Consider the following 14,044-nt stretch of genomic DNA (forward strand, 5'->3'; position numbering starts at 1 on the left):
TATAATCTTAACAAGGAGTGCTGGACACTAGTAACAGAAGACCCATAAAAGAAGAAATAAATGAAAAATGTAAAAACTCTTTGTGTTTTAACAGGAAGCTTATGGTGACAATTTTACTACCACATGGAACATACAACTACTATTACCAGTTTGCTTTTTTTTTTTATAAACTAGAACCATCTTATGATTGCCACAAGATTTAAAGGAGGGGCAATACCCTCCTTTAGAATCAATTTGTTTTCAGGCTTAGTTCTGAAGAGGTAAAAACATACTACCCCTTATCATGAAAAGGGTAGATAGATGTGAGCCCTTCGGGATTATTACTTAGTAATAAAAGAGGCTGGGCGTGGTGGCTCATGCCCGTAATCCCAACATTTTGGGAGGCTGAGGTGGGCAGATTGCCTAAGCTCAGGAGTTCCAGACCAGCCTGGGCAACACCATGAAACCCCGTCTCTACTAAAATACAAAAAAACTTAGCTGGGTGTGGTGGTGTGTGCCTGTAGTCCCAGCTACTCGGGAGGCTGAGGCAGGAGAATTTCAAGAACCTGGGAGGCAGAGGTTGCAGTGAGCTGAGATAGCACCACTGCACTCCAGCCTGGGTGACAGAGCAAGACTCCATCTCAAAAAATAAAATAAAATAAAAGAACATATATACATTAAGATTAAGATTCTTAGGGTGTTAGAATTTCACTTGTAACAATAAAGTATTATTTTGAAAGCTATACCCCACAAGTAACAGTAGACAATGATTCTGTGAATAAACAAAAACAACAAATTAGCCATGGTGGTGGGTGCCTGTAATCCCAGCTACTGGAACGCTGAGGCAGGAGAACTGCTTGAACCTGGGAGGTGGAGGTTGCAATGAGCAGAGATCACACCATTGCACTCCAGCCCCAGCAACAGAACGAGACTACATCTCAAAAAAAAAAAGGCTGACCTAAAAACCTCTTTTGAATGATTAATTTTAACCTCCTTCATTAATCTTTTATCAGAGGTACTTTATAGGACCAAAAACAAAACAATTTTTCTGATTCTCCCTTTAATATCTTTCTATCTTTCTAGTAAGAGATTCAATAGTTTACAAATAATATTCTTGAATTAAGATAAATTTCTCTAAAAGCTGAACTCCCAAGAAACTTTTCACATTTCTTTGCTTATGTTTAAAATTCTTCAAAATAAAGCACAACTTGAAATAAGTAGGTTATTTTGGCCTAATATTATAGTTACAATAACTAACTTACAATAAGTAAGTGGAAATGGCTTAAAATTAATAGTATTTAACCCACAGTGCTTTCTTCCTCCTCACATTAAATTCACATAAAAAGTACTTACAGATCCAATACACTAATAATCTCAGGCAAAATAATTAAAACAAATAAAGGTTATACACATGTTAATTAAATGCCAATCTATACTAAAAGTCTACTTAAGTCCTATACTAAAAATGATTTGAAGGATTACATTCAAGTTACCTTAGGCATTCAATCATGCGAGAAGCAATTTTCTTCCGACGCATCATGCTGAATACCCATATTCGACTGATCCCACAGATTGCAGGCTCTGGTAATGTTGAGCAGCACCACGCTTTTTGCCTTTCAAATCTGACTTTTTCTTCTTCTGACCTGATAACTGGAAGTTTCTCTTCTATAACTCTGTAGCCCTACAGGTGTCAAAAATGAGGGGAAAATTTTTGAGTGAGATTATTAATTAGCAACTGTCTGTACTGATCGTACTGAGGAGGTTACAACATTTGACTGGCTTAACCAACTATTTGGCCACTTATGCTTTCACTGCCATTTTTAGTAAACAGACCATCTGGATCTGCATTCTATTCCAGTCCACTTACTAGTTGTATGACCATGAAAGTAGGTTACAATTTCTCTAATCTTTGGGTTCCTCATTGGCAATATCCCTCATCGCTCATTTGAGAGATGTAATACAAGTGATACATACGAAGTCCCTTCCCATCATGAGGAGCCCCCCAATAAGGAAGTGAACATTAGTTCTCTCCACTTCCTGCATGCCAAGAACCAGCAGAAGTACATATTAAGAACAAAGCAATAACAACAACTATTTCTGTGATTGCTGTCACAGTTCTAGGGTTTACAGTTGTACAATAATTGAGAATAGGAATAGCAGAGAAATTAATAATTTAGAAAGCCTTTCATCACATTGCAATCTCTTTTTTGTTCTTTTTTTTTTTTTTTTTTTGAGACAGAGTCCGCTCTGTCGCCAGGTGCCAGGCTGGAGTGTAGTGGAGCAATCTCGGCTCACTGCACTCTCCACCTCTCAGGTTGAAGCAATTCTCCTGCCTCAGCCTCCCAAGTAGCTGGGACTACAGGCACATGCCACCACACCCAGCTAATTTATGTATTTTTTAGTAGAGACAGGGTTTTCACCATGTTGGCCAGAATGGCCTCCATCTCTTGACCTCGTGATCTGCCTGCCTTGGCCTCTCAAAGTGCTGGGATTACAGGTGTGAGCCACTGCACCTGGCGTGCCATCTCTTTTTTTAAAGAAGTCCCTCAAGGTCTGAAAACCTTGGCCAAAAGGGTCGTAGACCCACAGGTTTGATATATGCACCTGTAAGTGTACATGCAGCCAAAGAAGAAGAATCCAAAAAGCAGCTAGTGAAAACAGAGCAGCTCCTCATCTATACTGCACCACCGCTCCAGTCTAAATATGTTGAAGAGCAGCTTGGTCATTTACAAATGGGCTTTGCTTCCATCTGCACTGCAACTGGTCATTATATTGGCTGGTGCAAAGGTATTTATGTCTTTATGAAAAATTGCATCATGGATACAGTACAATTTGGAAAGGATGCTTATGTCTATCTGAAGAATCCTCCTCAAGATTTTCTTCCAAAAATGGGAGCTATTACAGTTTCAGGATTGTTGGGTTTGGTTTTAAGTTTAAGAAAATTACTTATCACATTCGTAAGCCCCACCTCCAGGACAATGGTGCGCTTAAAAAAGAAAAAGAAAGAAAGAAAAGAAAATTACTCATCTTCTGGGACTGGTCACTTCAGGAGCAATGTATGCTACCCAGTTCAGTCAGTAATAACTGCTAAAGTAACAGGGTAAAAGGTATAAACTACAAGCCAGCAAATTTTTGGAGCAGCCAAATCACTGCAGACAAAAAGTAGCAAAATAAAGCCACTTTCTAAACCTAAAGAAAAAACTAAGCTAGGAGCCTCTGCTGAAATAGAAGCACCTGCAAAAACAACTCACATCTTCAAACATTCAGTGCCCTTGCCAACAGAATTCAGCTCTGAAGCAAAGACCAAATTAGAATCCACCTCAGGTGGTTTATGCCTGACCCTAAGCTCATGGATCACAGGTAGTACCACCCAGAAGATACAGATATGTACAGCACTAGAAGCTGAAGCAGACTGCAGAGAGAGACTACATAGAAAACTACAAGATGTGTGAAGTTGCAAATAATGATGGAAAAAATGATGTAATGGGTAACTGATACATAGAATATTACTTAAACCAAGTTTTTCCCTTACATCTCCAAATGTGCAGTTTGATAAATTACAGAAGTGGTTAACACACAAACTGTGAATGCAATGGAAACAACAGTAAATGACTGATGAGGAGACATAGAGGTATTAGTTTGCATTTGATGACCTTTAAAGGCATTTATTTTTTAAAAAAATGAAGACATAAACTCCAGTAAGACTAAAATCTGAACATGCATCTATGTGTGTATAAAGAAATACATATTTATATGTATAAATTTATTTCTGCTCTAGCGTTCCTGAATTAATGTCGGTTAAATCATAATGGTGTGTGTGAAAGATTTGTTTCCCTCTGTTTTATTTTTTTTTTTCCCTGTTTCCTAGAGCCGGAATAAAATATACAGGGCTTATTGGGGCGGGGGGGGGACGGGACAGAAAAGTACCTTAAAAAACATACGTCTCTTTTATTGTGGTTGTCTTTATGGGAAAAGAAAAGAAAAAAATAACTCTGCAAGTCTAGCTGCCAAAAAAGAACACAACTAGTCTTTTTTTTTTTTTTTCCTCAAGACAGGGACCCTTCAGTCACCCAGGCTGGGGTATAGTGGTGTGATTTCAGCTCACTGCAACCTCTGCCTCCTGGGTTCAAGAGATTCTCCTGCCTCACCCTCCAGAGTAGCTGTGACTACAGGCATGTGCCACCATGCCTGCCTAATTTTTTTATTTTTAGCGGTTTCACCGTGTTGACCAGGCTGGTCTTGAACTCCTGGATTATAGGTGTGAGCCACCATGCCCAGCCTTCTGATGAGACAAGGTATAAAACTTAAAAGCAATCAGACAACACAGTTAAAAGAGTTAACAAACATTACATTGTTATCCTTCTAGTCTAAACACCACTATAAGTCATTCATGGAACTAGGTGGAATAGAAAGTTAAAAACACAATAGTATGCGCTATGTAAAATTAACTCAATTTCAGTATGGCAAAATTCTATGAGTCAGTCAATTTATATCAAATTAATATCCCCAAACTACCTTATCAGTTACTTATTTAAATCAATTTTGTTATTATAGCAAGGTTCATAAGAACTATATAATTTCAGGCTGAATATTTATTTAGTCATTTATTACTTTTTTTTTTTTAATAGACAGAGTATTGCTCTGTCTCCTAGGCTGGAGTGCAGTGGTGCAAACTCAGCTCACTGCAACCTCTGCCTCCTGGGTTCAAGCGATTCTCCTGCCTTAGCCTTCTGAGTAGCTGTGATTACAGGCATGCGCCACCATGCCAGGCTAATTTTGTATTTTTTGTAAAGATGGAGTTTCTCCATGTTGGTCAGGCTGGTCTCAAACTCCCAACCTGAGGTGATCTGCCGGCCTTGGCTGCCCAACGTGCTGGGATTATAGGCATGAGCCACCCCACCCGGGCTATTAGAAAATTTTATGACGATGCATACATTTGCGCAAGCAGCTATTAACCCACTTATGCCTAGCATTCCATTACTGAAATGCTAAGCATGTGCAAGTTATTTATATCCTACCGCTCAAGATCATTGCCAAGGTCTAATTTTTCACTCACGCAAAAAGTCAAAAAATTGTTGCAACATTTGGCATAAATGAGTTAATACGCTAAAAGACACCATCTGAACAGTAGTCACACACAATGTACACTGAGTTCATGAGCACGAACTTAAAGCTGAAAAAAGAATTCAGGTCTGCCTCAAAGTGAGCATTATTAGGGAGTCCAGAAGTTTCTGTTCTCTTAGGATGGTCTCAGTTTCTACTAACACTCGTAATGTAAACACATATGATTCCATTGTTTGCTTTTTGTACAAATTGGCTCCTACACACAAGACAACTACTCATTTAGAGTTCAACAAAAGAAATTGTAACCTATTCCAAGTGTGGGCCTTTCTTTTCTTTTCTCTTAATTTTTTTTTGAGACAGAATCTTGCTCTGTTGTCCAGGCTAGAGTGCAGTGGCATGATCTCAGTTCACTACAATCTCTACCTCCCAGGTTCAAGCAATTCTCCTGCCTCAGCCTCCTGAGTAGCTGGAATTATAGGTACATATCACCACACCCAGCGAATTTTTGTATTTTTAGTAGAGATGGGGTTTCACCATGTTGGCCAGGCTGATCTTGAACTCCTAACCTTGTGATCCACCTACCTCGGCCTTCCAAAGTGCTGGGATTATAGGTGTGAGCCACCGCACCTGGTGGTATGGGCTTTTTCTTTTCTTTTTTTTTTTTGAGACAGAGTATCACTCTGTCACCCAGGCTGGAGTGCAGTGGCACAATCTCAGCTCACTCAACCTCCGCCTCCCAGGTTTGAGCAACTCTCTTGCATCAGCCTCCCAAGTAGCTGGGACTACAAGCACATGCCACCACACCTGGCTAAGTTTTTGTATTTTTAATAGAGACAGGGTGTCACCATGTTAGCCAAGATGATCTCCATCTCCTGACCTCGTGATCCACCTGTCTCCACCTCCCAAAGTGCTGGGATTACAGGCGTGAGCCACCATGCCTGGCTAGTGTGGGCGTTTTATAAAGGCACAGATATTTTAGGCACTGCAATCCACCTGGTTTCTGTTCCAACTATTCAACTCTGCCTTTGTGGTACAAAAGTAGCCATAAATATGTGAGCCAAATGGATATGAGTAGGTTGCAATAAAATTTTATTTATAAAAACAAGCTGAATTTTGCCTACTCTAGTTTACCTAGCCTTGACTTACTCCAGTGCTAGAGGGACTAATTGAGAAAGACATTACATTAGTATCCAATATGGAAACTTCCTAAATAAACTTTGATAGTATTTTGATTTTTTTTTTTTTTTTTGAGACAAGTCCCCCTGTGTTGCCCAGGCTGGAGTGCAATGGCGAAATCTCAGCTCACTGCAACCTCCACCTCCCAGGTTCAAGCAATTCTCCTGCCTCAGCCTCCTGAGTAGCTGGGATTACACGTATGCACCACCTAACTTTTGTATTTTTAGTAGAGACGAGGTTTCCCCATTTTGGCCAGGCTTGAGACAAGATCCACCCACTTCGGCCTCCCAAAGTGCTGGAATTACAGGTGTAAGCCATTGTGCCCAGCCTGATGGTATTCTCATTCTACAGAATTTTTAGAATTCTTGAGAAACTAATTGCCATGCATAACCATTATTCCACTTTGGTAAAGACTCACACATGGGAATTCTTGCATTAAAACTCTTCCTTAAGGCCAGACGCAGTGGCTCACACCTGTAATCCCAGCACTTTGGGAGGTCGAGGTGGACGGATCACCTGAAGTCAGGAATTTAAGAGAAGCCTGGTCAACATGATAAAACCCCATTTCTATTAAAAATGCAAAATTAGCCAGGCATGGTGGCATACGCCTATAATCCCAGCTACTCTGGAGGCTGAGGCAGGAGAATCACTTGACCCTGGGAGGCACAGGTTGTGGTGAGCCGAGATCACACCATTGCACTCCAGTCTGGGCAACAAGAGTAAAACACAGTCTCAAAAAAACCACTCTTCCTTGCATAAAACGGAGACAAATTTATCAGGATTATGTTATTCGAGATTACGCTGTAAACTCATTAAACACCAAATTACTTAAGAACACTCTTTAAAAATCACTTACCCATTGGATATGTTCCGCAATTAGGCAGCCAACTACTTTTTTGTCATTAGAAATGAAGAGAAGTGTTTTGGTTCTGGAATAGCACATTAGTGGAGCCTGTTGAAAACCTAAATCATTGTCAACCATCTCTCTAATCTCGTCAACCTGCCAAATAAAGAACAGTAATTTTTAAATGAAAATGTTATATACATGTAAAAACATACTATTTCAGTTCAGTAGGTCCACCTTATTCCAAGCAGGGCATCCTCTAAAGAGTTCTTTTGGGCTGGGCATGGTAGCTCACACCTGTAATCTTAATACTTTGGGAGGCCAAGGCGGGTGGACTGCCTGAGCTCAGGAGTTCACAACCAGCCTGGGCAACATGGTGAAACCCTGTTTCTACTAAAACACAAAAAAATTAGCCAGGCGTGGTGGCATGCACCTGTAATCCCAGCTACTCAGGAGGCTGAGACAGCAGAATCACTTGAACCCAGAAGGCAGAGGTTGCAGTGAGCCGAGATTACTTAAGATTATGGTAACCTACCCATACCCATGCATTCCAGCCTGGGCGACAGAGCGAGACTCCGTCTCAAAGAAGAAAAAAAAGAAGTTCTTTTGAATGACTGTACTGATCAATAACTGTTTTTTAATCCCTGTGGAACACTTTGCAAAATGAAGGAAGAACTAGAGGTTGATGCCAAACCCAACAATCTAGAAAACAAGAGGGATGAGGTGAGAGCACCTACAACAGATTATCAGGAACTTAAATAAGGCTTCCAATTAAAAGCATCTAATTTGTGAATTGGAGAGAACTTGACTGGAATCTTAGCTGGGCAAGCCACTTTTCTTCCCAACCCTTAATTAGTACTCTCATCAGTAAAATGGAAGTGAGTATAGAGAAAAGAAACTCATGTTTACTTCCTATCAACCATTTATAGGCCAGATATTATTCGAAGCACTTTATAAATATCATTTCATTTAAATCCACATTTCTTGAAGGTTTATGGTTCCTCACTTTACATATGGAAGAAATAAAACTCAAAGGTTAAACAACTTTCTCTTATCAGTTATCAGACATCTAGAAAATCAAGGAGCAGAGATGTGAACCCAAAATATTACTGTCATCAAACCATGCTTCTTGCAGTTTAGCTCCTAACTGATGAAAGTCAAACATGATAAACTCAAACTGTTTGCAGGCAATCAAAAGACCTCTGCAGGTACTCAAATATTAGTCCCCAGTTAAAAGACATTGGAAACAAAAGTCAGAGAGCAGTGGCTGACACCTATAATCCCAGCACTTTGGGAGGCTGAGGCTAGAGGAGGAGTTCAAGGCCAGCATGGACAACACAGCAAAACCCATCTTTACAAAATTCTTTTATCAGCCAGATGTGGTGGCACTGGCCATTAGCCCTAGCTACTCAGGAGACTGAGGTAGGAGGGTCACTTGGGCTCAAGAGTTTGAGGTTACAGTGCGCTATAATCTCACCACTGCTCTTTGGCCTGGGTGACAGAGTGGGATTCTCTTTAAAACAACAACAACAACAAAACAACTAAAAATAGAGTCCAATAGCATTCATTTATGTTATTAAGTTTAAAATGCAAATAATCCTTCAGAGGGTTAAACATTCATACCTCTGGCACACAGAATAACATTCAGGGAATTCCTTACTCAGTGATGAAAACTCAAGTCCTCCTAATCCTGAGAGAGCAAGCATCCTACAACTGTTGATTCATTTCCTAAAGACAAGTGATTCACACTTCTCTAGATTTTATTTTTTAACCTATTATGGGTTACTAAGATTTTGTTCAGATAAACTAAAAAGAGGAAATTAGCATCTACTGAGGGTTCTGAGTAAGAAAAGTCTGGCTGCTACATATGGCAGTATAGCAAAAGTTCCCACTGTGCATTTCCAAATGTGAATAGCTAGAATTCCAAAAATACCATAATTTAATTTTTATTTAAGTTGACCCTTGAACAACAAAAGTTTGAATTGTGAGTGGTCCACTTATATGTGGGAATTTTTTCAATAAATATATTGGAAACATTTTTGGAGAATTGTGACAATAAAAAAAACTAGCAGATGAACTATGTAGCCCAGAAATAAAAAAAACAAAAAAACAAGAAAAGGTTAGGTATGTCATGAACTCACAGAATATATGTAGATACTAGTTTAAGTATGGGTTTGATCAATTATCTATGTTATCAATAACGTTACCAGTCAACAGTAGGGTATTAGTAGTAAAGTTTTGGGGGAATCAAAAGTTGTAGGTGGGCCGGGCAAGGTTGCTCACGCCTATAATCCCAGCACTGTGGGAGGCTGAGGCAGGAGGATCCCTTGAGGCCAGGAGTTAGAGACCATTCTGAGCAACATGGTGAGACCTTGTCTCTTAAAAAAAAAAAAAAGTTATAATTGGATTTTTAACTCCATGAGAAGCCAGCACCCATAACCACTATCTTGTTCATGGGTGAACTTGTGGTTAATCACCGATCCAACATTAATTCAACAAGAATTTATTGTGCATGCATCAGTGTTTCAAAAACAAGACAGGTTGGGCATGCTTACATGTCACCGTAAAATCCTACTGTCTATTCTGTTAGGCAGTAGTAATTGAAAGCTTACTTGGGTATCTAAGATTGTCCATCCAGATAAACAGAATAAAGTTAAGAACCACAAGATATTACATATTTTAAATAGACTATTAGTTAAATTTTCCAACAATAGGTGCAAAGTATTTTCCTTCAACCATCTTTTCAGGTGAAGTACTCTTAAGTTTAAAGAAGTCCAATTGTTAACATAAATAAAGTATAATAAATAAACTGCTTTCCTTGTGTTTCTAGATATTTTGGACACACTCTAGTGTAATTATTAAAGTTTTTCAAATAAGCAATTGAACCCATCGCTTACATTATGAGGTATTTCTTCTGAAAAAGCATCCAGAGGTTGAAGAAAAACATACTGAGTCTACTATTTGAAAGTGTAATGAACTTATTTAACTTATTTAAAAATAAGTTTATCTTATGGTTCCTGATTTTTAAAATAACTTATGTAATAAAATGGTTCCAGGCTTCATTATCTCTCTGGTTCATTTCTCAACACAATAAATGCTGAATACTTGAAGTATGGAACTCTAAGACTAACACCTGCCTCACACTAGATAAGATAAACTTTTAAGTTTTCTGCATTATATTTATAAATTGGAATATATCCTTATCTCTTAAAAATATTATACAATTAATTCATGTTTAATTTCAGGTTTACTATGATCTACTTAGCAATCTTCTTCTGCAATAAGCTTTTATTTAGAAATTTTCCCTTAGAATAAAACTTGACATTTTATCAATTTTCTGAATTATATAATTCAGCTTTTATTTCTGATTGTGAAATCATTTACTTGGCATTATTAACAGAAGATAAGCATGTCCATTTTAGCACTCAAACTATTTACTAATAATACAGGACAATTTAGTAATAATACTGGACAGTAATAAATTCATTTAGAGTTCATATATTAGACACACTACAAAGTTTAACATAATTTCTGAACTGAGTTATATTCTTTAAATGCTTATTTCTTGTCTCAGCATAGGTGTTTAAATATACTATGCCGGCAATCTGTTATCCTCTTAAAATTAATTGCAAAATGTATTGCCCACTCTACATTAAGTTTTACTGGAAATTTACCTTTTTCAGGGCATACTTTGGGTCTTCAGGAAGAACCATAATTATCCTGCCATCAGGGTATTCAGCCAGAATTCTTTCTTTCTTCCAGCCCTAGATATATATACACACACACACACATATATATATATGTATTTTAAAGAATGAATTTTAGTCATCATATCCATGTACAAGAGAAAAAGTATATCAATTTGTCTAAAAATTACAAATATAAAACATATACGCTCATTAATGCTTAATAAAGCACGATAAATCAGCTATTTTGTTAAGCATACACTAGGTACAAGGCAAGCTAATTTCTCTCTACTAGTCATTCAAAGATATATCTAATACCACATGAGTATTTCTATTATCATTTCCCATTTTAAATTAATTTTGAAAGCCACACACCAAAAGCAAGCCCTTAAAGACACTAATTCCCAGAAACTATAACTCTCCCAAATTCTTGATAAAATATTTAAACTCTTATATTTCATTGGAACATGGTTACCTCCACAAACAAACACTCAAAGTTTTATGTCTGGCATGCCAAAGACCTCCAGGAGGTTTTAAATGAACTGATTTGCATGCAGTAGCCCAGTATGAAAGGAATAGTTTTATGCTTATTGATCACAACTACTAAAGCCACAAGAAGGAGACTATAAAAAAATATAACTACCTTCTAAGAATCTAATAGGGAAGGAGAGGCTACGTTGTGTGTATCTGAAGTTAAACATACTCAAAAAAAGAGAGGTAATAAACTCTTCTTCAGATCCACACTCGTGGTGATTAATGAGCAGAACCTGCATGAAAAAAACAAAACAAAACAAAAGCCACTTAAATCTATTAAGATGGGACTGAACCAGAGGTTAAAACTAGGAGCTTTGAAGTTCAAAATAAGTACAGAAGGAATGAGCTTAACTAGTTGTTCCAGTTGTCTTAACCCAACCAACTTTACATAAAAAGGCCTTTCCAGAAGCAATTTACACTTCCAGTAGAGGAAAACACCATACTTTTTCTGATGTTTCTTCTAAGAACAGAAAAGCTCAATGAAACCAAGAAAATGGCAACTAGGTTTTTTAAAAAATATACTACGGCAAGTATGAAAGTAGATTTTTCTTAAACAATCAAGAATTTTTTGGAGTGGGGAGGGTAGCAAGACCATAGTTGGGGACAAAAATTCTAGTTAATAAGCTTGGGATATGTAACAATTTAAATTTAAATATTTAAAATCCAAAATCTGTTTATGAAATAGAGTACCCAATAGAAAAGTTAAATTCAGATGAGTAAAATTATGATTATTAAAATGTTCTTAATATTTGAAAAGGAGCAGAAACAATCATCACAGAAGTCCTTTTTTCATATAAGAAACTAAATCTGTAGTCCTTCAATGTAAATAAGGTTTTAAAAAGAAACTAAATCTGATTCATATACAGATCTGAATATGAATACAGGTAAATAATTTTTAGAAGACTTACAAGGTATCAACTCTTAAAAATAAATTTCTATTAGTAATGTTACTTTTTGAAAATGCTTTTAAATTTATGAACCTATTTTTAATAAAATGAAAATAGTTTTTCACTTTAAAATATCCAAAAAAAAAAAAAAACCTAGAAATTTAAGTAACTTCAAGTTATAAGAAAACCATTCTTCCTGAACTGAATCACCTAAAGACAGTTCCATAAACTATGTTCCTATTAAATACCTCTAAAAACAGTAATAATGGTTTCATGTCATATTGCATTATAGATATTAGACAAATTATTTTTGCTTTACTAATTTTTTAAGTACGAAACTTTCTCTTGAAACAACTTCAGATTTGTATGTTCCTGCTGAAATTTTTAGCATAATTGAATCTCACGTAATTTTGTGTTTTAAATAGTATTGTTTTTTCATGTATTAAATAAAAGGCCTTTAAATCTAAGCAGCAAAGACTGCAGAGGCAGACTTAGTATTGCTTAGGTTTCTAATGTTCATGAAAACACCAAATTTTATTAAAGTAATTTACTTATTTGAGACAAAGTCTCACTGTCACCCAGGTAGAGTGCAGTGGCAAGATCATAGCTCACAGCAGCTTCAAACTCCTGGACTCAAGCAATTCTCTTGCCTCAGCCTCCTAAGTAGCTGGTACTACAGGTGTGCACCATCATGCCAAGCTAAGAAAGCACATTTTAGTGAAAACTTTTAATTCTAGAATAAAAGTTCAGGGTTTAGATCCTTGTTCTTGGTAGTTATTAGATGTATGGCCTTAGGCAAATCACTGGAACTCTGATTTTGTTTCCTGATCTAAACATTCTAAAAAAGGCTATCATCACCTCTATCACTTGGTAGGTAAGAGGGTACTTTATTTAAGATGAGTGCTCAAAGAGTAGTCACTCGGTAACTCTTAGTAACTTCCATTCTCTCTTACTAGAATCAAACTAAGATCAATGCACTAATCTAACGAAACAGCCAATCAATAAATGTTCCCAAGGTTAAATACAGCAATCAATTCAAATAATAGACAAAGAAATGATGAAAGGACCAAGTTAGTTAATATTTGTTCAAATAACATACTCAAGACGTATCTAGGCCTCAACTACAGTTAACTCTTTCCTAGTCTCAATAACCACATGACCCTCCTTACTTCAGAGAAACTTAGAGGCGATGAAGTCCATCCAATGCTTAAAATTAAGGCAGAGGAGGAACAGGGTGCAGGAAAGAGTGCATACAATTTAGAAGAATAACCAAATAGCCACAACGTTTTTGCAAAGATATAAATTCCAATGCAGTGCACTTACACTTCTCTCACCTTTAGCTCTAGCATGTTTCAGAGCTAATACACTACACATTGTCCTCTGCTAACAAGCAGTATTTTCCAAAATCCATTTTTTCTTACTTCATCCATTTGGCTACTTCATGAAAAGCAGAAAAATTTATATTCCTAATTTGTATTTGTAATAGCAAGAAATTATTATTCTTTTCTCCTTGCTACTGCAGTTACCCTAATCTATACAGTCTAAAGAACAGAAGAGATTTTTCCTCTTTTCCAATCAAAAAAAGGATTACAACTGGAAACAAAATACAGAGTGGTAGATACACAGATGTATACAGCAGTCAAAATTCAAACCAAACACTTAAGATCTGTAGATTTAATTGTATAAATAATACCCCAATTTCAGAAGTTCATATTAATCACAATTTCATTAAAGGTTAAATGGTAATACACATTTGAACATGTGAAAAAATAAAACCAACAACCAGCTTTTTAAAAAATAAATATTACAAGGAAAAAAAAGAGACCCATGGAGAACCTTGAGATTAAAAGCTACTAAAGGGACATACCATCCAA

General features: G+C 36.9%; 1 protein-coding gene and 1 pseudogene across 29 annotated transcripts in view; one reads left to right on the top strand and one right to left on the bottom strand.

The window, feature by feature from the left end:
• ESCO1 (establishment of sister chromatid cohesion N-acetyltransferase 1) overlaps nucleotides 1-14,044 on the bottom strand; it is a 93,037-nt gene that overhangs the window by 24,479 nt on the left and 54,514 nt on the right. For 18 of the 29 annotated variants that reach the window (XM_078347866.1, XM_054244052.2, XM_035270716.3 and 15 more), the window contains 3 exons: nucleotides 10,738-10,827; nucleotides 7,076-7,219; nucleotides 1,473-1,660 (listed from right to left, as the gene is read on the bottom strand). In XM_078347866.1, coding sequence (XP_078203992.1) covers nucleotides 1,473-1,660; nucleotides 7,076-7,219; nucleotides 10,738-10,827 — 422 coding nt within the window. Of the gene's footprint in view, nucleotides 1-1,472; nucleotides 1,661-7,075; nucleotides 7,220-10,737; nucleotides 10,828-11,392; nucleotides 11,517-14,044 lie in introns of all 29 variants that reach the window. The other 11 variants (XR_013525787.1, XR_013525788.1, XR_013525790.1 and 8 more) reach the window with 3 other exon arrangements.
• On the top strand, nucleotides 2,796-3,464 carry LOC103787588 (MICOS complex subunit MIC27-like; annotated as a pseudogene).

Source organism: Callithrix jacchus, chromosome 13 (genome assembly GCF_049354715.1).
Source record: "Callithrix jacchus isolate 240 chromosome 13, calJac240_pri, whole genome shotgun sequence".
NCBI lineage: Eukaryota > Metazoa > Chordata > Mammalia > Primates > Cebidae > Callithrix > Callithrix jacchus.